This window comes from Anser cygnoides, chromosome 4, assembly GCF_040182565.1.
Source record: "Anser cygnoides isolate HZ-2024a breed goose chromosome 4, Taihu_goose_T2T_genome, whole genome shotgun sequence".
NCBI classification, from domain to species: Eukaryota; Metazoa; Chordata; class Aves; order Anseriformes; family Anatidae; genus Anser; species Anser cygnoides.
The window spans coordinates 74137897-74163307 of record NC_089876.1 but is presented as its reverse complement, the minus strand read 5'-3'; the positions used below and the strand labels follow the sequence as shown (position 1 = coordinate 74163307).

Sequence of the window (25411 nt, the reverse complement as noted above, 5' to 3'; positions counted from 1 at the left end):
AAACAGAAAATGACTAGGGCCTTGGGCCCGGTGACTAACAGCCACAGGATTTGCAGCAGTGGCCAGAGATGTCATGTTGAAGGAAAAAACTGTTTTAGGACGTGAGTTACTCTGCATAGCAAGGCTCCACTTCTACTGGGCTGACGCAGCAGCCTTTCCTGTTTTCTGCTCTAGAGCCAGCTCCAGCCAGAGTGGCTGGCCATGCAAAACACCGCCAGGAGAAAAGCAGGTTGTGAATCTCATCGCCCCTCTACACAAGAGCTCGATTTGTCTCGTTCCCTTGAGATGTCATTTCAAAGCCATGCTCTTTGTTTTGAAACATACCTTACCAAGCTCTCCCTTATCTGATGTGGCCAGCCTCTAGATTCTTTTTAGCGTAGTGCTGGAGACACGCAACATCAGCACAGGACATCTCACCTTAGAAACAATTTGCTCTTCTGTTGCCTTTACTTCTCTTTCCTGAAGCAAATATTTTAATTTAGCCCCGTGGAGGCAAAGTGTCATAATGCCCTCGGACTTCACGAGATCGGTGGTACTGGTACGAACGCAGTAACAGCGGGTGAGTGCTGCTGCGTGCTCACTGCAAATATATGCTAATCACAGGCTAATGTATTTTGTCTCAGAGCCATAAAACACAACACAGGGTCCCAATGAAGGTATTTTCATTCCCTCAAGACTACTCTGATGAAAGATCAGCAAAACTGTTGTCAGCAACATTTCTTTAATGGCTTAAGCAAAAAATTTATAGTCTTTGCCACAAAATTTTAATGACTAAAATGAATGTTTGGCAGAACTGATTTATGAAATTTGGCTTTTTTTTTTTAACAGCTCCTGTGAGAGAGCTGCAAAGCAATCACCAAAACTTTTTGTTTTGTTAAATAGCTGCAGAATAATTTATATGTATTACGTGCTCATAGACTAAACTCCTTCCCAGGAGAAATGTCACATGAGCTTGAGCCTCGCATACTTGCAGGTACATCTTGAAACTATTTATCATCACGATTAAGTACTTTGACTTTGTTGAAATGCCCTGCAAATCCAAATCTGGGTAGCACCTTACTGATGTTTAAATGTAGGTCCTGCTTGCTAGGACTGAGATCAATACTCCTTCCCCTCCAAAAAACAAATAAAAAAACAAAAACAAACACACACAGAAGCTGTATTGTCCCAAGTGCTAGCAGGCTTTGTTGCTAGCACCTGCCTCATCTATATTGCTGCTTTCCTCAAAGCAGACATTAGGTTGCCAATTGGGAAGCAAAGCAAGTAGCTAGCTGTGATTTTGCACTATTTATGTATGCTGTTTATCAGTAATCTGAGGCCTGTTTTCACCGAAAGCAGAGTGAAAGTAGTAGCCTCTCACAGCATAATCAAACAGTAGGGTAGGCCTGTTTCAGTCACTTATAATTTTCCGTCTAGTTAGAGACCTTAAGGCTTACAGGGCTTCTACTGTACAAAATACTGCAATTTAAGGAAACATAAGAGATTGCACAGGGGCTGCTCAAAGCCTGCCAGCTAAAACAGTGACAATGTGAAAATGTCACTTGCTTACCCAAGAGAGGTTATCTTTGTTTGTGTTCAGAATCACTTCCATTGAATTTGCTTTTAAATAACTACTAATAATCTGATCCTTGCTGTATTTCAGTTCGAGTCCCACAAAATGTGCATAGCTGTAGAGCAGCAAAATGGATTTCTACTCCAGCTCATGTTATCGAAGGACTGGTCAGGAAATATTAGCAGCAAAGCACCCCCCGAACATCCATGCAATCTCGTGGAAGACAACAGTACACTACAGACACAAGCAAGAACAAAATACAGTCCTCTGGGAAGAAACTGGTGTCAGTGGGAGAAAAGCAGCAAGGACCCACTAGCTATTACTTCTACATCTCCCAGCACATCTGCAACTTAAAATTCCCTATGAAAAGTTAAGGATTTGCATGGAATAAAAAGCAGGCCACTCTCCTTCAGCACAAAGCTGATGATCCCCATCAGCTGTGTCTCATGATGTGAGCACAGCACTTCACACTGCGATGACTGGAAGTAAAAAGAAGGCAGGCAGACTCACAACATCTTTGACACACACTGATACTCAGGTTATTTTCTGAGGGGTACAGGATGAACAAACTTTGTGATGGAAGCAACTTTTCTGCAAAAGCAGCACAGATTTCTAAGTTGCAACTGTACCTCTCCCAAACAGCAGAAAGGGGAATGATGTTCATTTGATTGATGTTCATTTGAGTGGTGCTGTAATCCACAACCAGCACCCACAGGAGATGGGACAAACTGACTGCCATCAAAGAGGTGATTTTCAGGCCAGCAAGCAGAGGTCCTTGCCAGCAATGACTTACTTGTCTCCGTTATCATCCTGGACAACGGTGAGATGGCGCTGAACAGCCAACAGCATCTTCACATCTCCAGTTATAGCGTAATCAAAGAGAGCATTGCAATGGCGCTTGGCAAGCTGCATTGCCTTCTCCAGGAAGGGACCATCTGCAAGGCAAAGTTTTATCTTCATCAGCTCGGTTGTCTTCCCTGCAAAACCTCCCTCTTTTGGCAGGGGTTTGTGCTGCCACAGAAATACAAAGTGCAAACCAGAAACATTATTTGCTGATTCACTGAGACAGGTTGTTAACTACTGCTGAGAGGACAGGACAGAGGGAATGAGTCTCTGGGAAGGAAAAGGAGGTGCACTCTGAGCATTCAGGCAGTAGGAACCCTGGGAATGGTGCAACTCTGGAAGCCACCTTCAGTTTGAATGGCACTGAATTCATTCCATTTACATGCATTTGTGTGCAATGAAACAAAAGGAGCAGAAACTTGGATCTTAGATATAAGCAACAGCTAAGGACTCTTGTCCATAGAACACTTAAAAGGTCACCCTAGCTGCTCTGCCAATACCTTTGTGGTTCTGTATTGTCAAGAAACTAGCGAAAATGAAACAGATGAACTTTCAAACCACAGTCGTCATTCTGGGAAGTAGTATTATCCGAAACCAGCCTGTATTCTCAACAGTTTCATGTTTCTATAAAACCATGTAAGGTTCGAAATCACTAACAGCAAACAAGTAAAACAGATGTTGTCATTTAAAGCACATGTAGGGAGGGAATACCCAGGATTTCCAGCTACACATAACCAGGGATTTAGTCTCAGATGCGTATCCCTGGTGAGAATGAACACATCATTTCTGTAAGCCAACAGCTTACTCGGCTATCCATGAAGCTTATTGTTCTGGGCCATAGATCACTGTGGTTCCTATGCTATGTGCCTAGACTGATATATTGTTATTTGCTGTTTACCTCTTAACACTATTAAACACTAATAAATAGATGTTCACCACATATCCAAGGTAAAGGGTGTTAAGCAATTCTGTCTTTTCTCATAAAATATGCATGTCCAAAAAAATTGGATGCTGAACCTCTGCTTTCGCATGGCAAGCACATAGAAAAAATATCCTTCAAAATACCAGAAGATAGCATCTTTTAGTCTAAAAACTATGATGTTCTAACCTGCAGCAGCCATTTCACGGAGCCTGTTCTTTTGCATCTATTCTTTACGTAATCTGGAAACTGAAATTGTCTCCTTTCAAGCAATTACAATAGATAAGGAAAAGTAATAGCCAGCTGCCTGCCTACACAATGTACATTACTCAGGAACAACACTCTCTTTGGTGACTCCTAAAGTGAAATTATTTTACTTCACATATCAGCCAAAGATTTTGCTCTTTGAATCAGTCACAGAATTCATCACAACCAGAACCACAAGCAGAAAGTTCTTCACCTTTTCTCTAGAGCACCATCAACTCCTCAGACCACAAGAAGCTACACCTTGGAGGTTTTTACAAATACAACCCATCTACTATGCAGCTCTGGTTTCCCAAGCCACAGTCTGCAGGGCTGTTAATAGCAAGTGCCACAGAGGACTGATACCCAAAAGATAACATGCTCTCTCCCTGACCAAGGACAGAACAACAGAAGTGGTCTTGATCACGTTGCACTTGCTGAAAGCAAACAAAAAAAAATCCTTACCACTCAATTCTTACCACTACCACGTCTCTCTAGAAGTTCAATCGTTTTTTTTTTTTTTTTTTTTTTTTGAAGGTTTTTTTTTTTTTAATGTGATGAGAAGCATGGTTACTCAAGGCCTTTAAAAAAGTGATTAGCAACTCTTTAGAAAAAAATAGCCTGTAGATGTGCAGGAAAAGGAAGTCTTGCTGCCTGTGAAAGGGTGATTTGTAGTTTTCACTTATTTAAAATCTACTTCTAAACTGTTCTTACTAACTACTCCTGCCTTCCTCCCCTTTTGTTCGCTGGTTTGATGCATAAAAGGTTTGCTACCAAACTGTTATTTTACTGTGTACTCGTTGCATGAAAACAAATACGGTTTACATTTTAAATTTAAACCTTTCATGCTACTTCGCATGCAATTTAACAGCAGAATTACAATGAAGGACTACACAGAAATCACACAGACATTCTTTATACTCATCCATTAAAGCCTGTCAAACATCAAAAGCCAAGTCAACCCGTGAATAGTATTCCAAGTACTGACACTGTTTTCAGTGAACCTCAGACAGCGTTATTACAATGCAGTGTTAAATATGCCCAGCAGGCTAAGCTATCTCATCTCCTTGCACGGCAAGCCGAAGCTCAGTTGGCCAGTGACAGTACAAAGCAAAGGTGGAGGACTATCTACCCAACCATGTGTGGGGAGGGACCTGAGATCTGGGGGAACTGTTTCCTCAAAGAAGAATTATCATATTTTGAAAACAGCAGCAGACGTTATGAAGTTTCCAGGCCTTTAACACGAGCTTTGCTCCCTTTGGCAGTCTGATCTACCCTAAATATATTTACTTGTTCACTTACCGTGCCACCTGCAATCTGCTTCATTTACTTCACCTCTACAGGATGAAGCATCCTCCTCCTTCTCCTCATTAACACCAGAGGTTCTGCACTCATTCCTCTCCGTAGTTTCCATTTTCACGTCATGCTCCATGTTGCATTTGTCACTTGGTTTATCAGACCTCTTCCTATCTTTTTCAGCTGTGCAATTTGACAGTCCTTCAAACAGAAATTAATACCATTAGTGTTCAATACTACTGCTTTTTTATGCAAATGAAAGCTCAGCTAGCCAGAAACAAACCCTGAAGAACTGTGCATAAAATTTACTTTGATATAGGTGTTATCAGTAAACACTCATGAATCATAATACTCCAGATGCCAACTCACAGGGACGGATGGAGCAATGTGACTTGCTCTAAAGTGATTATGTCTTTCCCAGCCTCTGCTTTACAGATAAATTTTTATATACCCACAACAGGAATACCTCTTCTCTGAAAGTACAACAATCCAAGTCTGAAGTATTCCCTGGAAATCTAGCAAAATAATCAGATATACTTTTGCTTTTCTGACAGCAAATTCATCCCTCAGAATTTAGAAATAACTACAGAATATTCAACAAGTAGATTTCATGTGGGTCTCTATTTTAGGAAGACAGGGACATCCTTGTTATTAACTTAACCTTTCCATTGATTCTTATGTTATTTCTTCTGGCTACTGTGTAGCACCAGACTGGCAACAAAGGAAGATACCATTTATCTGGTCTAGTACTTGGGTCATCCCCTAATCAGCACATTCAAGCAAGAGAAAGGGCTGGTGCTTGAAGCATACACTGAATATATAAAGCATGCTGAGGGGTTTTGGTGACTGCTTCTCAGGGGTTAGCAGTAAAAAGGAAAATGCACACAGTGTTTAAGGTGGACTTCGACACAACTGAAAAGAAGCAGAGCAATATAATGTATACAAGCCTCTGTGCTACCAGAAGTTCTAGGAGTGGCTCTAGGGAAAAAGCTAACCTTCCACAGCACGCTTAAGTTAAACATGCATCACAGCACATTGTTAAACACGCATAACCTCAGCTCATACTGTAAAAGAAAAAGACGGTCAAACTCAATTAAACTGTTGCAAGAATGACATCTTTACCATTGCCATGTTTCATTCCAGCATTGGACTTTGTTGTGCCAGGGTGGAAATGCATCCCTCCAAAAGCTGAGTAACCGTACGAAGGATAACTGAACCCTAAAGAAAGGAAAAAGATTAAGAATTAATAGAATGACACCCTAAAACAATGAAAATGCAATCTAGAAGAGCACTGAGACTAAAGAGATGAAATTTTATTTTCTACACATTTTGTGGTTTATTCCATCCATTTCAAACAAATTTTCCAAACTGAAGGTGCACTCTGCCACCCCCCTTCAAAAACCCAGAGAAATTCTAGATGGCTGACTAGTGACATTCTCAGTCCCCAAATCCCTAAGACCTCACACATGTAATATCGCTAGTACGCCGCATTTAAAACTCAACTGAAACCTCACAAGTTGTCTCCATTCTTGTAAATCACTGTGATTACAACAGATTTGTATTTTGGTGTTATGTTGTACATGTGCTGCTAGCAATGCATGTAACGATTTGAAAACTACTGCTCTGCACCCTTCTCTGAAGAAAGGGCTACTTGTATTGTAGTTCAGATGGCATTTGCTGATCTATAGCTCATCAGTGCTCTGCTGCAAGAAATCAGAGCATTGCTCTTATATCCTGCATCTCAGATATGCTCAGGTTTCAATAGATAGAGCACAGCAAGAAATTTACTATAAAGCATCGCTAATTTTATAATAATGCTTTGCAGTAACAGGGTTAATATGCTAAATTCCTCTAGGAATTACTCCTTTATACCAGGTATAAAGATAGGAGAGTCAGATCTCATCTCACTAGAAGTTGATGAATTCCTCATTTCATTTTTATAATCAGAATAATTATCTGCAGGCTCTCAAAGCAGAACCCCTTTCCCTCTTCCCCACAAACCACTGTCTTACCAGAGCCAGCACCGCCGCCTCCCCCGCCATACATGCCACCTCCTCCTGCACTGCTGCCTCCGCCGTAGCCATCTGAGAAGTTTGGCATGAGCTTCTGTCGTTTTCTTTGCACTTCTTCTTTATCTGCGTTTCAGGTGAGAAGGAACAGATGGAAAAAGGAGTCACTCTTAGTAGCAGCCATGCACAGAAAAGGATGAGTATTCACAAATTACTAGTAAAAATTACTAGTTTGTAAGGGAAAATGAGGAGTGCTGTAGAAGAGTAAACTCACTTCTAGCCTCAAACAGAACAATCTTGTACATAATGGAGCAGTGAGAATCAAGCTATCGCTAAGACCCCAGCCAGACTGACAGCATCATTCAGGCCTGCATGGCCTCTGCTGTTCTGTCAGGTGCCTTATGCCCACACTGGGAGGGACACATGCAGAAATGTCCTGGGAGGCTCAGAGCTTCCTTCAACAGCAGCTCCTGTCCAGTGGCCTGCAAATTCTTCAATGTCTACGCGAAGTCATGAATCAGCACAAGTGCCTTGAACCAAATACTTGCTCAAGAAAATTCATCTTTGGGGAATACAGGCACAGGTTCCTCCACTAAACAAATTCACTTCAGAAACAGACACTTATCAAAAAGGGTCAGCAAATCACAAGACACTGATCTCCAACAGCTCAGAGCACCTGCAGTGCCCTTTAAACTTTTGTTTAAGGTTAAGGATGGTGAGAAATGTTGAAAAGAATGTTTGATTGAAATGATTTACTTAAATTAACAGAAAGGCCAACAGAATAAAGACAGCTTATTTTCAGGCAGGATATAATACTGTCAAACCATGCAGAGCAGCAGTAGGCAAAAAAAACTAAGAATTTTATCGTGTAAGTAAAAAATAATCCTTAGATCTACTGGAAAGCAAAACACAAAGGTTTAGAAAAAGTATCCCAGTGACTGGGGAAAGTGAAAATGGCACGACAAGAACTATCTGTATAGGGATACAAAGATTACAAGGTTAAAACCCACTAAAACTGTTAAGAGAAGAATATACAAAACCACCTTCAATAAACGATCTATTAGTTTTCAACAAACATACAACAAAAAGAAATTACATGCACAGCCACATCAGTCAGTGCATCAAACTGGACAGCAAACATGGAACAGTACACTGAAAAGTAGAAGTGCATTATTTCCAGGCATACATGATCTGTAAGTATGTATGCATGCAAGCACCAGGCATACTCACACTGACGAGGAGAGAAAACTCTAGAGAGCAATCTAGTCAGAGAAACAAACAAAAAATCCACAGACACGCGTCTAAGTTCATGTGAACACTTGCAACAGGGGAAAAATACAGACCCTAAATGGTAATTTTATGATTAGACTGTATAGGGCATCCTAAAATGCACATAATATTGAATTAATTTTACTTGAGAGGTTCATAAAAAAAAGTTTGCTTCACATTTGGCAACTTTGTTCTGTAGTTAGACATTTCATCTCCATGAAACTTGGGCAAGAGATTCCTTAAATCATTACTGATACAAGATCTAGCTACTCTGGAAGATTTTGAAAAGGCATGCCTTCTGCTATTTTATTATAATAAGTGTAAAATAGATTCAGCTGTACAACTACCACCTCCCCTCTCCTCAGCTTAGTCCATTAGCACTGATGCACGCACATTTCAGAGTTTGACAGGGTACTGATTTCAGCATGGCTCCAAATTAGGTACTGCAAACTTGCAAGATTAGGACTTAACAGCACAAACTGCAGGCAGGTTAACTGTTAAGGAGATAGACTATTAGTGCAACAAAACACTAATTCTGACTGGGACCTCAAGGTATTTCCGTATCTTTAACATTATTAATACTTAAAAACATACTGATGCTGTCTTTCACATCAAGCTCATTTGAAATGTAGAAGAGTTTTTAATGGGCACAGACTTGCTGGTTAGACTTCTCACTAACAACTCAGAAAGCAGGTCTGATGCCAGCTGTTCTACCTCAGCTAGCTAACATTTTACCCTAAGAGGTTGAAACAGCACTTTCCCTACTCTTACAAAAAGGGTCTTGGGCTCGTTAGGCAGGATAAGCAATTGGAAAATTGAAAAACATCAGAGAAATTGTGAGGCATGATGGTGAAAGGAGAGAACTAGAAAATATGTACTTTTTCCACCAGATACCAACCAATCTTTTGTGTAAGGTTTCAACTGAAAGTACTGACAACAAAATGTCCTCAGATATTATTTTGCAGAAACTCAAAGAAGAGAGTGCCATCTACTGTATGAACAGGCATATAGGAAACTTACCCGGAGTAAACCTCAGTAGAAAGACATAGATTTTCTGCTTACCAGTCCAACAACAACAAAAACCAATAAGCCATAACAGAGGTAACAGTTTTCCTATTAGCTCTGCACAAAACAAGGCGGCAATTATCCTGTTTTCTAAAAATAATAACTACAAAGAATGTTTCACTCAACACATGTCCTATCCTATTAAAAGTATTCCTAGGGACCTTGCAGTTTCTGTTTCTGGGATACAAAGTGGGTTTAATGAATTACCTTTGATTTCCGGATAGTAAAGAAAAGGCTTTGGTTCACTTGTTTCCAGATCAGATTTCCGACGCAGTTGTACAAATACAGAGGCTGGCTTTGTGATATTGACATCTCGATACTTGGGTGTTTTAAACACAATAGCAAACTGTGAAGGAAACAATGATAAGCACATTTGTCACGGACAGTGGTTTTTGGCAACTCTGCATGTACATTTGTGTTATTTTTGTGGGAGTTGGTTCATTACTAGGGAGTCAAAAATTTGCGAAAGGCTTCTACCACAACAAACTTCCATTTTAGTTTTCAGCTGTACCTTTGAGTTAGAGTCCTAAAGTCTTTTGTGAAAGACAGAACCACCAGGAATCACCATGCCATGTATGTCAGTACCACACTGCTTCTCCCCTCATCGCTGAGCATCTACGCTGTGGCTTTCTCAGCATCCTCATAGAAGCTGTGAGAGTTTTCTATATATCCTATCCCAATTTGCACTGGTGTATGTTTAAAGCAAGTGATCTCTCTCCTGCTTTCCTAGAGCTACATTCCTAACTTAGATCTTAGAAGAACAGTTAAGATTCTATTATTATTAGGAAGTAGCCAACAAAAGACAGGGACTGAAGAGGTTAGTATGGGATATATAGGTTCTCACCTAATTTTCTAGTTTTAATATAATCCTGGTTTCTTAAGATCGGAAAACCATTAACAAATGGCAAATGCTCTGTTACTTACCTGCCTATGTACATCTGTAGGAGAAAAGTCTCCAAAGCCTTCCCACATACCACCATTCTCATCCTCCTCATAGAAACGTATTTGAATATCATCTGCAAAGAGTGAAAGAAACAATAACTTTGGGATGTTTGTGCATTCGTTTAACCTTTGGCTAAGTTTATTTCAGATAAAAATCAACACGGTTACTTTTTAGCTGGGTGATAATATTACATGAATAATGCATGAATCATCGTTATCCGTGTTATGAAAACAACATAGATAACCCATTTTTGACATCAATTTTAGATCAGCCTGATTCTAATGACTTGACTGATGTTACTCTGTTTCCTGAGCAGTAAAAGGAGAATTAGGTTCACTACCTCTTCCTATTCAAGGGCTAGCAAACATTCCAGAGGAGCTTTATTTGGAACAAGCGTGTAGGGAGGGGAGAACTTGAAGCGTGAACTGTAGAAACCACCCCCTCTCCTCCAGCAGTTTCAGTTCAAAAAACTGTAGCAAAACCCGAAGTGCCACAGTTCAAGTTCCGCTTGCTGCTGGCAGAGCGCCATTCGGAGCTGCGGCTCAGCGAGACGGCAGAGGTGTGAGCGAGCAGCTTGTCAGCAGCGATCCCTCACCCCCCAAACACAGCACAGGCCACACCATAAACGTGAGATTTGGCTTCTGCTCCTCTAAACAACTTTTCTTTCGTTCTCTATTTGGTTACTTATTAATATATATTTTTAGGAGAGCTTGGGAAATACCACACTCGCATATTCCTTCCCCAGCACCTCTGAGGAGAAAAAACAATAGCAAAACTATTTTCTCGTGAGGTGACTGAAGCAGGACATGCTTTTGGAGCAGGCAGACTGCTTCCTCTGATCCACCACCTGCTAGTCTCAAGATTGCGAACCACCACTTCCAGTCCTGCTGTCCTGCATGCTCAAGTTCCTTCAGGCAGGAGGTTTCTGAGAGCAGTGAGGTCAGGGGAAACCCCACTAGGGCTGAGGGGAAACCCCACCTTGGGGCTTCCACTGAGTCAGACTTTTATTTATTTATTTTGTGCACAAGATTTATGTTTCATCTCAGTTCTCCTGAAAGCAGAAGGTATACACACTACTGAAGAAAACAGTTTTTTCAAAGCCTCCAAAGTGCTCTCTCTTTTCTGATAAACTGGTAGAAGAACATGGCAAGGAAGAGAGGTGGAAGAGGATAGCCTGCATTAATGGAAAACAGCAACACGATTTTAACAACATGAGCAGAGACTCATTGCAAACAGGTGAGAACTGGGCACTTGCTCTGCCATCCAATCTATGCCAGGGAGTCCCAGGTATCACCTATAGCTGAAAAATGCAAAGGATTTACCCCACTCCTTGTTTATTTTTTTCTTTTTAGTTCAGCCCAAATACTACAAACAACCACATAAACCATTAAGAGCCCAATCCTGACACATTCATAGCCACGAGCGGAGATTCCTAAAACAAGTGTGTAAGAAGTATCAGTTTACCCTGAGTAATCTCTACCATTAGCATATACGCAAAAATGAAGTTATTAGCAGCAGCACTGAAAACATTCAGTTCCCATTGGTGATTAATACTGAATGCTCATACCCACCCTTTATAGTCAGAAACTTAATAATAAATCAGAAACTTTAGAATAATTCAGAGCAGGTGTGAGATAATGGAATCAAAGATCACCCAGAACCCATTACCCAAAAAAAAAAATAAAAATAGAACATGGGAAGGGCAGAAATTTGAGAAGAACAAAGTTGATCACATGGTCTCTGGGGAGGCAACATACGCTGAATTTGCTTTGCAAGCCTATTTTGATTTATTCATTTTCTGGACTGCTGGCCTGGCTTCCAGAAAGGCTGAGCACTTACACATCCTGCTGCGCCATCAGAACAGGAGAATAGTAAGGCAGGCCAGCAGGCCTCATGTGTTACTCCGGATGAACCCCCTGGTGTGCCTTACAATACCCAGGACGCTTACCTTTCTGAACCTTGTCACAGAGAAGGTAAATCTCTTCCCCTCCTGTTACGCACCCTGCTGTTCTGTCCATTCTTACAATTTTTAAGTTGGAGGCATTGGGAGCTTCTATTGAAAGGAAAAGATTTTAAAAATGTTTAACTTCACAACAATTTTAGATTACATGAAGTGAAAATAAAAATACACAAATGCCACAGAAAGACAAGCCACCAATTCAACCCACTTAAATTTGTCTATGACTTTTAAAAAGGATGAATCAACAGTTTTTCATCTTATGGGTGTAATCTTGTGTACTCTAAGCTCTGAGTGAACTGTTAACTATAAAATAAGGCCCTGGCCATTCCTGCACAATTACAGCACTAGTACAAAAACAGAGCAGTGAACTGCATCCTGCATTAGCACTAACTTTATGACAAGAGTGCATTACAAGAGAACATTTTCTTTCCTGTTTTCTTTGCAATGTGACACTGCTGAAGGCTGTTACCTTTAAGTCACTAGGCTAATGCAATATGCAATGCTTGCTCTGCACTGTGGCTTACTTGAAAGCAACCTCAGTCCCTGACCAACATACCAGACTGCGATCAAAAAGCTCACCTCCACAGATCTTAGCAGAGGCATCAATGGACACCTATGGGTTCTTGAGATAGAGCTATCAACTCATAATTAAATCATGTGTGATAGACAATTATGCGACAAATTGTGTCCTCTCTGTGGAAAAGACTTGGATGGTTCAAAAAAGGACATTAGGAAAAAAAAAAAAGGGAAAAATCTTTTGGAATCAACAGATAAGAGTTTACCTTGGGAGCTAAAAATCTAGCAAATGAAAGCTATGTAGCAACTTAAACAGCAGAAACATGCATATTTTCCCTTTCTATTATTCTCCTTAGCTGGAGTTAAAATTTTGATGGTCAGATTCGTAAGGATAGGATAACTTCAATAGTTTTTCTATATGGCTTGATAAACACTCTGCCTCTGTTGATGCTCTGTCCTCCTCTTCCTCTTTGCTTTACCAATACTCGCTATCATTATGTACTTAAGAGTAAGAAAACAAATGGAATCTGTAATGGCTAGTATTGAAAATCAGTATTCCTTAAAGACACTATTAGGCAAATCACCTCAACCTGCAGATGAAAAAACTGTCTTCTCATCCAGAAAATAAGGGACACATGTGCCATACGAATATCAGACATCATGTTTTCTCACACAGTGAACAAATACAAAGTAGGCCTGCATTCTCCACCTAATAGCAGGCAACACTCTACAGAAGCTTTAGAACAGCTGCATTTAATACCTTTTCATCCAGACTCTGTCCATATAAATTGACGACCATTGCACAAAGAAAGAAAATGGTACTTTTTCTGACTCATTGAATAATGATTATCAGGAACGTGGCAACCCACAGGTACAGGGAGGAAAACTCAGGAGGAAAACTCAGGCAGCAGAAAGGGTTCAGATGAAATGAGTAAGTATAATCCAAAGGCACAAGGAGAAACAAAGTGAAAAGTTTCACTTAGAGAAGTGAAAATAGAGAGATGTAACACAAGTATAAAAATACTGACGGGTCCAGAGGAAATAAATGGATCAAAAACTCTGGTTGTTTTAGTCTCAGAAAACAAGGGCAAGCAGATGGCCAGCAAAACTGAAAAGTGTGTAATTCTCAAGAAAGACTGAAGTAAAGTTAAGTTTTTCCTCACATCTTGTGTGACAAGGCTTTGCCACAGACAGCAACTGAAAACAAGAAGACAAGTCTGCAAAATTCAAACACAATGTAGGAAGAATTTACAGAATCCTCACAATACAGATGGCAGGATTAAACATGCTAACAGCAAAATAAAAACTTCCTTTAGGGTTACATCAATATCTATTAAAAACAGAATGATACCATGTGTACTTGGATAGACATGGGGCCAATATCCATGGGCTACCTAGCTATAGCAGTATCTACATATCATTTTTGTATGTAAAAAAGCTTGCCCCTTATTGAAAAGGTAATTAAAGCCAAATACACTTACTGCTGTCATATATTGCATCTGATATAACAGGATCAAGTTTCCGTGTGAAACTGCCATTGCTGTCGGGGAGAAAGGCTGTAAACATAAGACGCACCACACTGAGATCCATTTCTTTAGTCTGCTGTACTGCTGCCTGACGAATAATTTCTCTTTCTCGTTCTGGAACCAACAAATAGCACACACAAATTAACACAAAGGGTGGGGGACTGTGCATTTTCCAAACATTACTACCAAAAAGCACCAATAGCAAGGAAACATTTTCATTTAGTATCCATCAGCTTCTATCTTTTTATTCAGAGAGGAGGAGCTGTTCACAATATACTGTATTCATCTTGCAGTTTGTGAGTAAGATATTATTTAAGATAAGGTATATAATTAAGAGACATACAGAAAATGACTATTTTCTGCTCTCAATTTAAAAAGGTTGTGAAAAGGACAGAGGCTGCCCCTAAGGACATTTGAATGCCAGGTATTAAAGTGATAAAGAGTAGGCTGGCCCCTTTATATGATTCCTGAAAGCAATGTAGACCACAGGTTTTACAGGGAGCACAGCTGAACTAAACAGGTATCCTCAAAGAAAGTCTCCATGGTTACTTAAGGATATTGTGTGTCCGGTTCTGGGCTCCCCGATACAAAAAAGACAGGGATCTCCTGGAAAGAGTCCAGCGGAGGGCCACAAAGATGATATGTGCCCTGGAGCATCTTCCCTATGAAGAAAGGCTGAGAGACCTGGGTCTGTTCAGCCTGGAGAAAAGAAGACTGAGAGGGGATATTATCAATATTTATAAATACCTGAAGTGTGGGAGACAGAGGGATTTGGCCATCCTCTTTTCAGTGGTTTGTGGGGAAAGGACAAGGGGTAATGGCCACAAAATTGAGCACAGGAAGTTCCACACCAACATGCGAAAGAACTTCTTCACGATGAGGGTGACCGAGCACTGGAACAGGCTGCCCAGGGAGGTTGTGGAGTCTCCTTCTCTGGAGATATTCAAGGCCCGTCTGGATGCCTACCTGGGCAGCCTGCTCTAAGGACCCTGCTTTGGCAGGGGGGTTGGACCCGATGATCTTTCGAGGTCCTTTCCAACCCCTACAATCTGTGATTCTGTGATATCATGTTGCACAGCGATAACACAAAATGACTCTATTTATAAACTTACTAAACAGGAAAAGAGCAATGAAATACAGGTGTCGAGGAGGGTACAGGCAGCTACGGAAGAAATTTGTTCTGTACTCATGTGCATGTTAACAGCAAAAACTTTCAGATTTCCTAAAACACAGCAACAATACACAACAAGCACGTAGCCATAGGCTGTTTTCCTACCCAGGACCTTTTTCTGGCTAAGAATCTGCATTTTCAGAAGCTAAGTCTGGTTTTTAGTACAAGACCTATTAAAACCAGGCCACCGTTTCCACATACCAGTTAGCTGTCTGTCTCCACATCCTTCTGCCTGCAGATAGCCAAGTTCAGGATGCACCAAGAGTCCTGGGTTGTATCCTTTTTTGCAAGCATCTATCATGCGTGTTTCCAGAGTTTCAAACACCTTCTTCTTTGTGACATGAAGTATTCCAAGGTTTGCAAACCTGACAAATTTTGATTGAGAGAAATATTTTCTTAATGTCTTATGCCAAACCTGCAGCAGGCAGTCTCTCTTACCAGAGGAAGCTGCTCCACTGAACTCCAGCATGAAAATTTCAGCCAACCTTGAAAAGCATGTAAAACGTGTACCATCATATGGCAACGATCATATGGCTGCACAGGACTTTCCCATGGCATAAGAGGTAATCTATTAGTTTTCAGACTTACACTGTGGAAGCAACTAAGAAAACCTTTGAAAATCTGCTTGTCACACTTTGTTTGCTCTGTCATTAATATGTAATTTTATGGCTGTTACGCAAAGCAAACAATTGATCAGAAGAAGTTTGGTCAGTTCAAACTGACTTAGAGAGCAAGCTAAAAACAGTGTAAGTTTTCCAAAGAAAATGTTTTAGGCTGGGCTCTGGGCTTTCAGCGAGACACTTCAGGTATCTCTGAATGAAAATTTCCATAATACAAAATATGCTTTTGTAAAAATCTCCTGGCACATTCAAAAATCAATTAGATCTGGAAGTATGAAAACAAGACAATAACTCAATTTTCATACGGGTCAATTGAGGATACGAAAGCTGTTTCTAAACATCTGATGAAAAACAAGACAGGTTAGGAAATGAGCCAAACTTTTCAAGATGAAAAGGAGCATTTCAAATAAAGCTATTTAAATTGCCGTGCTTGGTAAAGTTAGTGCGCTGGGCTTGGACATCAAAAGTTACAGTTTAAAAGAATCTCTCTCTTCCAACCTCCTCAGCTTTTTAAACTTCTTCTTCTTCACCAACAAAGACATTCTTGAGATCACAGAACTAAAACTCACAGCCAGCATGAAACCTGATCTAAGCCTGAAAACGTAGACAGGAGCCTGAGTTCCATTTACTGATATAAACAATTATTCTTTTAAATTAAACAAGAACAGACCAACTACAATTTCACTATAATCTTACTGCTTTAAACTTAAAAAGTTTGACTCATTTAGTATTTTCATGTTTATACCTGTCTTGCATTAATTTCAAATTTACTAACTTCATTTTCTTAATGCTTTTCTCTTCGCTACATTCCTATTGGTGTATTTCAGTGATGGTAAAATATTGATCAAAAACGTAACAAAAACTTTTGTTCAGTAACATTACGGTCCGGTCTTTCCAAAAAAACCTACTTACATTTTAAAGAATGAGCTTGCAGTACAAATTTGGATTGCACATCGAGAGACCAAAATTCTACAAATTCTAACTGAAAATTATTTGCTCTAATCTATTTGGCCTGCCTAGGCCATATTCTAAAGAGGTAAAACAGAAACCTAGTCTATTTTTCTGTTTAACATACAAAGCACACATTAGAGCATGAAGACTAGCGCTCCACTTAGCTGCTTATTAGTAGAAATTTTGTATTGCTTCTTATAGTGTTTCTAATTGATTCTCTCTACCTTAGTTCAGTTTTACAAATATATTTGACAGACTTACCCTACAACCATATCTTTAGGTCCTGCATTAACTGTGCATACTCCATCTTCACAAAATTTACCCACCAAGCTGTGAGCATGCAAGTGGACGTATTTCCCGTTAGTAACTAACTGGACAATTACTTTTGCAGGTCCAACATAATTGCAAATCTGTAAATAAAGATTAAATCGTTATTATTTTTTTAAAGATGGAACAAGCAATGATTCCAGTTGAGTGTTTTCTGTCAGCTAAGTACAATCAAGCTTACATAGGAGAAATGTGAATGTGTCTTCTCATGAATTCCAAGTGACAAAATAACAGCAACAGACCATCACAAAGTCAACACTTTTTTTGTAATTCAAGTTAATGTACAAATGGCAACAGTGGTGACAAAAAAGTTAAGAAATAAAACAAATGTAAGGGAGAGCGACCTGTTTCCCAAATCATGAACACCAGTTTTACATTCTAGCCAGTTATGCTACATTGCTTTCCTTAAACTTCAATTAGTACATTAAATTCACAATAGACATTGTTAGTCAGTTATGATAAACTGAGTGCCTTAGGAGGCACTCTGGAGGACTATGAAGCTTTTTTTCCTTCATTATAGTTTCTAATCATCATACATTTTTAATAGCTTTTAAAATTGTGATGTCAAGTAATGCTTCAAAAAAACCCCTAAAATTACTAACAATATATCATTTTGGTAAGTTAGTTGCTTTACATATGTTATTCAAACATTATTTTCTTTCCTCATAAGTAATACTCTTCAACTCGGTTATCGGTTATGCATCATTTTCAAATTATGCCAAATATAAAATTATCTCACTTTAAAAAGCAAACATTACCTTCCCTTCCAATTCACTTAATTAACCCTTTTATCAATGTTGTTTTTTTCCCTCCTCCTCTAATTTTTCTTCTAATGTGCCCGAGGCAAAGTTCTTTGTATTACAGCAGCTTATAGATCTAATCAACCAAGGTATTAAAGGATCACGATAAACATTAAAGTGATGAATCGGTGATGAACTGAATACTTAAGGTTATACTGTTGATAAAATGCAGATAACCGGGGATTGCCACGATTTCACCACATTACTAAGTCCTGCCACCTTCCTTCACTCCATTTAACCCCTCTCTTGAATCCCTTCCATCATAGTTGAAACACTCTGCATATATACAACGTGTGCCTTCACCGTCTTCCTATTCGCTGCTACAAGCAAAAAAAAAAAAACAAAACCACCCAAACTATGAAAAAGGTGTTCCAGGAGGAACAGGTGTGCAAAAGTATTCTCATTACTCACTGCCTGCAAGGTAACTGTATAATACTGTATTAATGTGGATTTTGCAAGTGTTGCTTTCTGAAATATGAAGCACAGGGTACTCATGCTTTCTCCTGTTCCCAAATTCTAACCTCTCCTGGACTGAAACTGCACAAAGACACCGAATAATCACTCCTTCACCATTTCCCCAATTATCAGCAGTGAGAAAATGCAAGAATCCCTGTGCAACTTTCACAAAGTGACGTGAAAATAAAAATGATTATGTTTTATGCCACATATCACCTTCATTACTACAATTAAGGCTGAGAGAGGGGCTTTTTAAAAAATATTTTCTTTTCTTCCCTCACTAAACAAGCCTCTCCCTGCTATAAAGTTCCCAGCACATCTATAGTGTTATATTCATTATGAGTAACACGCATGTTCTTGTATCACATCAGAAAAGTTCAAGACAATCCTTCATCAGCTGTAGAAACCACAGTGAAACTGTAGGTAGGACTGCTGCACGTCAAGGACTTTCCAGCCTCTGAAAGCAGAACATATAACTGCAGTGGTAACCAGATTGCAATCTCCCCCTGTTACTCAGCTCAGCATGATCTTTGTAGTCTCTCTCAGGGGAAAAACAAAAGAGTTCTTAAAACGTAATACCTTATATAGGTCATTAGACAAGAAAGGACTATTTTCGTCATCTAGTCTGACATCCTATGCTGCAGAGGCTATAGGATGTCCTTGAACTGTTTCCTACCTGTATGTCTTACAGACAGTATTTCCTACTTGATTTTGAGATATCCAGCTTATCTCAGTGGCCAGCGAAATAGTCCCATTGGTTAACCAGCCTTATATAACATAAACTAAGCCTGAAATCATTTTTGGGTCCTTGAATCATTGATACCACAACTTCAGAATAACCTATTTTTTTCCTGCTATTAAGATATATTAATAACTATCACCTTTTCCTTCATGTAAAGGTGTTAGAAGGTAGAGAGTATATTACAGTGATGAATACCCATACAGAAACCCAATGATTATGGTGTTGACAGGAAAACACATACACAATATGAGGAGATAGCGTTTGGGAGCTGTATCACTCGAAATCAGACCTGTGATCTGAAAAACTAGCTACTGAACACCAAATTAAAGATTGGGAAAAAAAAAGAAAATAAGGAGTTCCTGGGAAGAGCATAGCTGTAATACGTGATTACATCCTGTACTGAAGCAGCATTCAATTGATCTAATCTGATAAAGTTAAAATGCTGCAGGCTCACATTTATCTGCTGTTCCTGTTTGAGAGAGATTTGTCTGAGAGATTAAGAGGACCCTGTGAACTTGAAATTGAGTCAATTTCAAAACAAGAGTTGAAAGGTTTTTCAGTTATTTCACATCTTCCTGAGATCCAGACCCCAACCAGTTTTTTATACTTTCTAAAACTTAGAAAAAAACTTGTAGAAAAACATTTTTCTACTTGAAAGATGTTTTTTTGAGTTACTCGTACAAGCAAGAAGTGAAACCAAGCAGTTAACTAAAGAAAGCAAATGATGGAAAGGACCATGTCAAACATACAAAACCAGCAATGATAAAAATATCTATTTCTCTTTCTAATCACTTTGTTATAGCAGCTACATCCCCAATCCTGCCTGACCTTTTGAGTATGACCAGTGCTGCCTTAAATACTCACATACAAAAAGTGTTCCACAGATGAGGCATCACTCACTCTTCATAAATGCCATGTTTTCAGAGAACAGCATTATTTTTTTTTTTTCAATTGCCAGTTTAAGACAAGACATTTCAGGCTTGTTAGGAACTGTTTAGGCAACTGAATACTTACATAGACCCAAGACCTTTAGGCCACCTAAGAACAAACAATGTAAAGTAACTTAAATCAATGGGAGTTGTAGATCTTTTGATCCTCTGAATCTGAGGTCGCTCTTACACCAAAAATACGGACTTTGGTGCACTGCCTTAGGAGCCCAAGCACAGGGCCCCAGTACTCCATATTCAGCCAAACTAGCCACGGCAGTAAAAAGCACAAATCTCCCTGAATTTAGCTTCGGTTGAATTGGTTCAGTGCAGGTTTTTAAGAGGCATTAAAGATTTATAACAAAAAATCTGCTCGTTTTTGACTAGTGATTATTTCTTTTCTTGGCCATTGAATGAATTAATCTTTAACCCCTAATCAGTGATCTATCACTCCACAAGTTAATTCCTATAGGGAAAAAAAAAGCAAGTATGTTGCTCTTCTCTTCAACAAGAAAGTTCATCAAGTAAATAACTTGCCTAATTTTCCAGATTTTCCTCCTGAACTTGAAGTAGGTGCTGAAATCCCCCTGATTTCAATAAAAAAGCTTATCTCCAAATTGAGGCATAATTTAGGATATAGCCCAAGGACATGTCTGGATGGGCAGTGCTCCTGTATGGGCGCCTGGGCTCGGGACTGCCTAACTGGTACTCGGCTTTGATTCACAAGCTGAACTGCACTATGTCCAGACTCATCGGCAGAAAGACAGTGCTCATTAGCTTGGGCACATCTCTGAGCAACAGTGGTAACCCAGCCTCTGGGCTGGAACTCATTTACATCCAGCTCACAGAATAGGCAACGTGAATTTGTTTGCAGCCACCCATGTAGATTTGCCCCCAAGGAGATGAAAACTCAGGACATTTCCTTCACACCGCTATTTTCAGCAAATTATTTTCACACCCAAAACTGGATCAAGCACTTCAGTGTCAAACATGAATACACTAACATCAGTATGCAAGATCAGGACATACATAGTAAATGTGTAAAAAGGTGAGTGGAAATATTCTATGGAAGTTGTCTGGCAGTTTTCCAAATGCATAAAAACAAGCAACTTATTCAGTGAGCTGCTGATAATATCAGACAATCCAGTTTTGTTCTTTTGGTGGTTCTCTTTTTTTTGTTGTTGTTGTTCTAAAACTCTTTAGAGAGCTTTGGGAGAGCAAATCTGTTGTTATTTAGATATACAATAACTATATCCAACTACAGAAATACAACTGTTTTTTACCTGGACAACAAGCAAATGATGAGGAAACAGCTCAAAAGCTTTAATTTCAGCTGTTCTAGATGGTATTTTAGATAGACTCAATTTTCTAGTGTTACTTTCATCAAGCAGACAGAAATGAAATTTAAACCGGAGAATTTTAGGTGGCTTGCCATGAAATCTTCCTTCATTATAGTATGTTCAATATCTGCAGCTCCTCTGCAAAGTTATATAAAATTCACTAAATCCTCTAAAAACACAACATGTTTTGTACATAACATTAAGACTACTATTAGCAAAGACGGCAGTAAACAAAGGAATACAAGGCCCTAAAGTATGAAGTTGAATGAATCCTATTTTTGATATTACAGGAAATATACTACTGGTAAGCGGACTCCATTTGCTATGACTGTGCTACTGTGTTGTTAAAACAAGAGTTTTTAAATCAATTCCAAGTTGCCAGCCAGTACAGATTTGTCTCAAGTGCAAAGACTCGCTGGCACTGTAGAACTGCTGCACTAACTCCTGGTGTATACCATCTCCTAATATGCTCTACAGGAGGTGGTTAAATATGTAATTAACTACCAAAACATCTTGCTTAGAGACATGGCAAAGTCTTCAGCACTGGAAATGAAAGACACATCTCTATGCTTTCCAGCTCAGCTGGAAGTTAGGGAGTAGGTGCAGGAAAAAAAAAAGGGTGAGGTTCAATAGTCCACATTATGCAAGCAGTCATATCAGATACATGTTTTTCTTTAGGCTTTTAACCCATAATACTAACAAAAGTGGGTAGGGAGACTGCAGTGCTTTTTAGTGCACTGAAGACGTGTATTTTCAGAACATCCCATGGGGGCTACTGGTAAATTGCATCAGCTTCCTGTGCAGAGCTGGCCAAGCACAAGAGAGACCCTGGTGCGAGCTGCACTGACCACCCACCCCATGGCCAAGGTTTAAAGATCTGTCACAAAGCCTCCTTTTTACAGAACAGCCAATGCTCACACTACTGCCCTTTTGCATCACCATGATCAACAAATGGAGGTTTACAGTGAAAGCCTTGACATAATTGTAAAAATAAAATAAAATACAGTAATCTTCAACTGTGCTTGCCTCATTTACAACAAGGTGAGCACCCTTTGACAAAACACAGGAGAGACTTACAGGAAAAGGTGTGAAACGGTTCTGTCTTTACTGGCACCACTTGAATCGAGAACAAGCACTAACAAGCAATGGCCTTGAGGAATTTACTTGTTGTGTTCCTTTGCCAGCCTCTCCCAGCAGGTGTTGCCATGTGGGGATTTGTACTAGAAAAAAACCAGATGCGCACAGTAGGACGAGAGGAAGGGAGGGGAAGGGACACGTGTGTGTTGGGGGAGCTTTAGATGAAATTAAAATCTGATGATCAATGAAACCAGGTTTGATGGAAAGCCAAAGAACATTTTGCTTTCTAGTTTTTCCACAGAGAAATTCCATTCCCTATAGAACTCCTCATTGCTTATCTCGTTGTGCTATTTTGTGTCCCATCACACCTTTGGGAAATACAATAACATAACAAGTATCATCAATAACAACTGATAATTATTTGTATTAATCATCAATACAGATGGAATTGGAATCCAAAGATCTGGCTCAACAACTGAGGTACATTCTTTTTATTTGAAAATACCAGTAAAATTTTATTCAATGGTTCATCATTATCGTCACAATAGGAAAGGGAAAAGCAAGTAGATTCTTTGCCTGGGCTGGTAATTTTTCATAACAGTTTTGCAAGGCTACATGAAATCAGCTTTTTCAGCCTCTTCTCAATTTGCCAGACTAACACCCCCTAGGCTAACTCAGCCAATGCTGATTATTTTCCGTTGAGTCATGCTCATACTGATTCATTATGGACATGCAACTGTTCCAAACTCTACTCTTTCTCAAGAACTGCAAAAGAACTACACGCATACAACAGGGAAAGCTAATGAGTGGCACACATCAAGGCCTAGTCCAGATGCTAACTGCTAACTGCTTGCCAGCCTTCCATGCCTTTATCTCCCTGTAATGGAGTAAAATACAACACCAGAATTAAAAAATATTAACCCTGCTCCTCATGAGACAATCTCTAGCGCAATAAGTTCATCAAAGACATAACACAGCGACATGACTGAGAGTTCATTAAGTTCAAAAAAATGCAGAAAACACGATGCATCTTTTCCCCACTTCTATGCAGAAAGAATTTGCTGCAAGAACCTTAGGCAAAGAAAGTTCATCCCTAATCCTAGAATGATTAATCATCACTGTTATAATCTCCATATTGTGCTAGCACAGAATGTTTCTTTGATTAACATGCTTGAATTTTTCCTGGAATAAAAGAAAGAGATTCAGCGAACTCCTGAACACAATGCTGCTCCTGTTAAAATGACAAAATTTCTGTTGATTTTCAAGTAATCTTGATGAAGTCCTTAAGAACTTAAGGACTCAATACCCTAGAGTAAGGAGTAACATGAATAGAAAAGGAAGGAAAACTTGGTAAATAGCATTTTAGACTGAACTGGAATAAGTGACTGGACTCTAGCATTGTGCTGGTAGTGGTGTGACTGACCATCTTAGGCCTTACATTATACTGAAACTGCACCTTTCAGAAGAGCTCCATTGGTGTGCACAAGGACAGTGAGGTGGTAGATGTAGGAAAGCTTACTGCTTAACTGCTAGCAAATAAGTATGGTGCCAAAGTATCTCCACAAATCTGAAAACTACTTGCTTTTTAAAATCAATTTCACTTTTAAAGTGGGAATTGAAGTGCAGCCAGGCAGAGTAATTTCATACAAAAGTGTGTTGATTTGCAGTAAGGTCCTACATGCACTTGCATTCAGCTTGCAAAATATTAAAGTTTTATGTTCTTACTTTGACTTGAGGGAATGATTTTTTGTTCTTTTCACTGGAAGCACCAGGAAGTCCGCCATGTGAAGGCCCTTCGCATACGTATCGGAATCGAAAACCCCTCTGTGGAAATAAAGGAAAAGAAACTTGAAAGCTCTTTAAAAACAAAACTGAAAAAAGACAGCACATGCACATGTGCATGCATACACACACACACACACGACTTGCCCACAAACAGTAGTTACAACTGCTCATCCCATAAATGTTGTCTGAGCAATGGTTGACAAAGCACCACTGAACTGTAGCTCCAGAGAAATTGTCCTATTCTCACTCTTACACATTAGCAACAACCAGATATTCTTCTTTCAGTAAGTGCAGATATTTTGAGGCAGAGATCTATTTATACTCTCAAAACAAGATAAAAATTAAAAGACAGAATGTAAGAACTGTTGCTCTTTCTCCCACAATAGCTGCTAGGTAGAGAGGGTTGCAACCAATCAGGGAAGTACACAGCACCACAGAAAAAAGAGCATGGATGAAACAGAAATCCTTCCTCCTTGTAGGAAAAGCATGGGAAAGCTGTATCCCTGAGAAGAGTCCAGAGGCAGCACAAAAGATTCAGGGGACATTGAATGACCAAGTAGCAACCGCTCTAGAGTACAAACGTCCATGGATGTCTTTGTTATTACAGGAAATTATATTCCCTTTGCTTTACTAAGTATTCTACACTGTACAGAAGATGCAACTCTTAAGCAAATGTACTTGGTAACTCTACTTAGCTATGCTGTTTTATATGGCCCCCACCTTTGAATACTTTCAGACCTACTCCACAGTCCTGCAATTTCTGGCAAAGTCCCTGTCTTATACAGGCCTCCCGATGTGTCTGTTCAAATAGCACCAGGTAAGTGTTGTATCCTTCAAGGATCATTCGGACTGCAATAGTAGGCAGCTCTGAATTTGAAGTCTGTATTAGCTGACAGTGAACGTCTCAAAAAATTACTCTGTAATCATTAGCTTCAATATCTATCTCACTAAACAAAGCCTTTTCAGTTTAAGAACATATCTCCCAAGCAAATGGAAAGGTCTGTCTTTTGTTCAGATGCTGATCAGACAGTGTAATTAATCCTAAATCATATATTTGCCTTCCTATGGTGACCAA

The 25411-nt window shown here is 39.5% G+C and overlaps 1 protein-coding gene across 2 annotated transcripts in view; it reads right to left on the bottom strand.

The window, feature by feature from the left end:
• The window catches only part of NFKB1 (nuclear factor kappa B subunit 1), a 58006-nt gene that overhangs the window by 8962 nt on the left and 23633 nt on the right, over positions 1–25411 (bottom strand). For both annotated transcript variants that reach the window (XM_048066390.2, XM_048066391.2), the window contains exons 5-15: positions 24277–24375; positions 17145–17293; positions 15514–15677; positions 14097–14255; positions 12088–12192; positions 10121–10212; positions 9404–9542; positions 6866–6988; positions 5976–6071; positions 4860–5054; positions 2346–2487 (exon numbers count right to left, since the gene is read on the bottom strand). In XM_048066390.2, the coding sequence (XP_047922347.2) occupies positions 2346–2487; positions 4860–5054; positions 5976–6071; positions 6866–6988; positions 9404–9542; positions 10121–10212; positions 12088–12192; positions 14097–14255; positions 15514–15677; positions 17145–17293; positions 24277–24375 (1463 nt within the window). The remainder of the gene's footprint in view (positions 1–2345; positions 2488–4859; positions 5055–5975; positions 6072–6865; positions 6989–9403; positions 9543–10120; positions 10213–12087; positions 12193–14096; positions 14256–15513; positions 15678–17144; positions 17294–24276; positions 24376–25411) is intronic.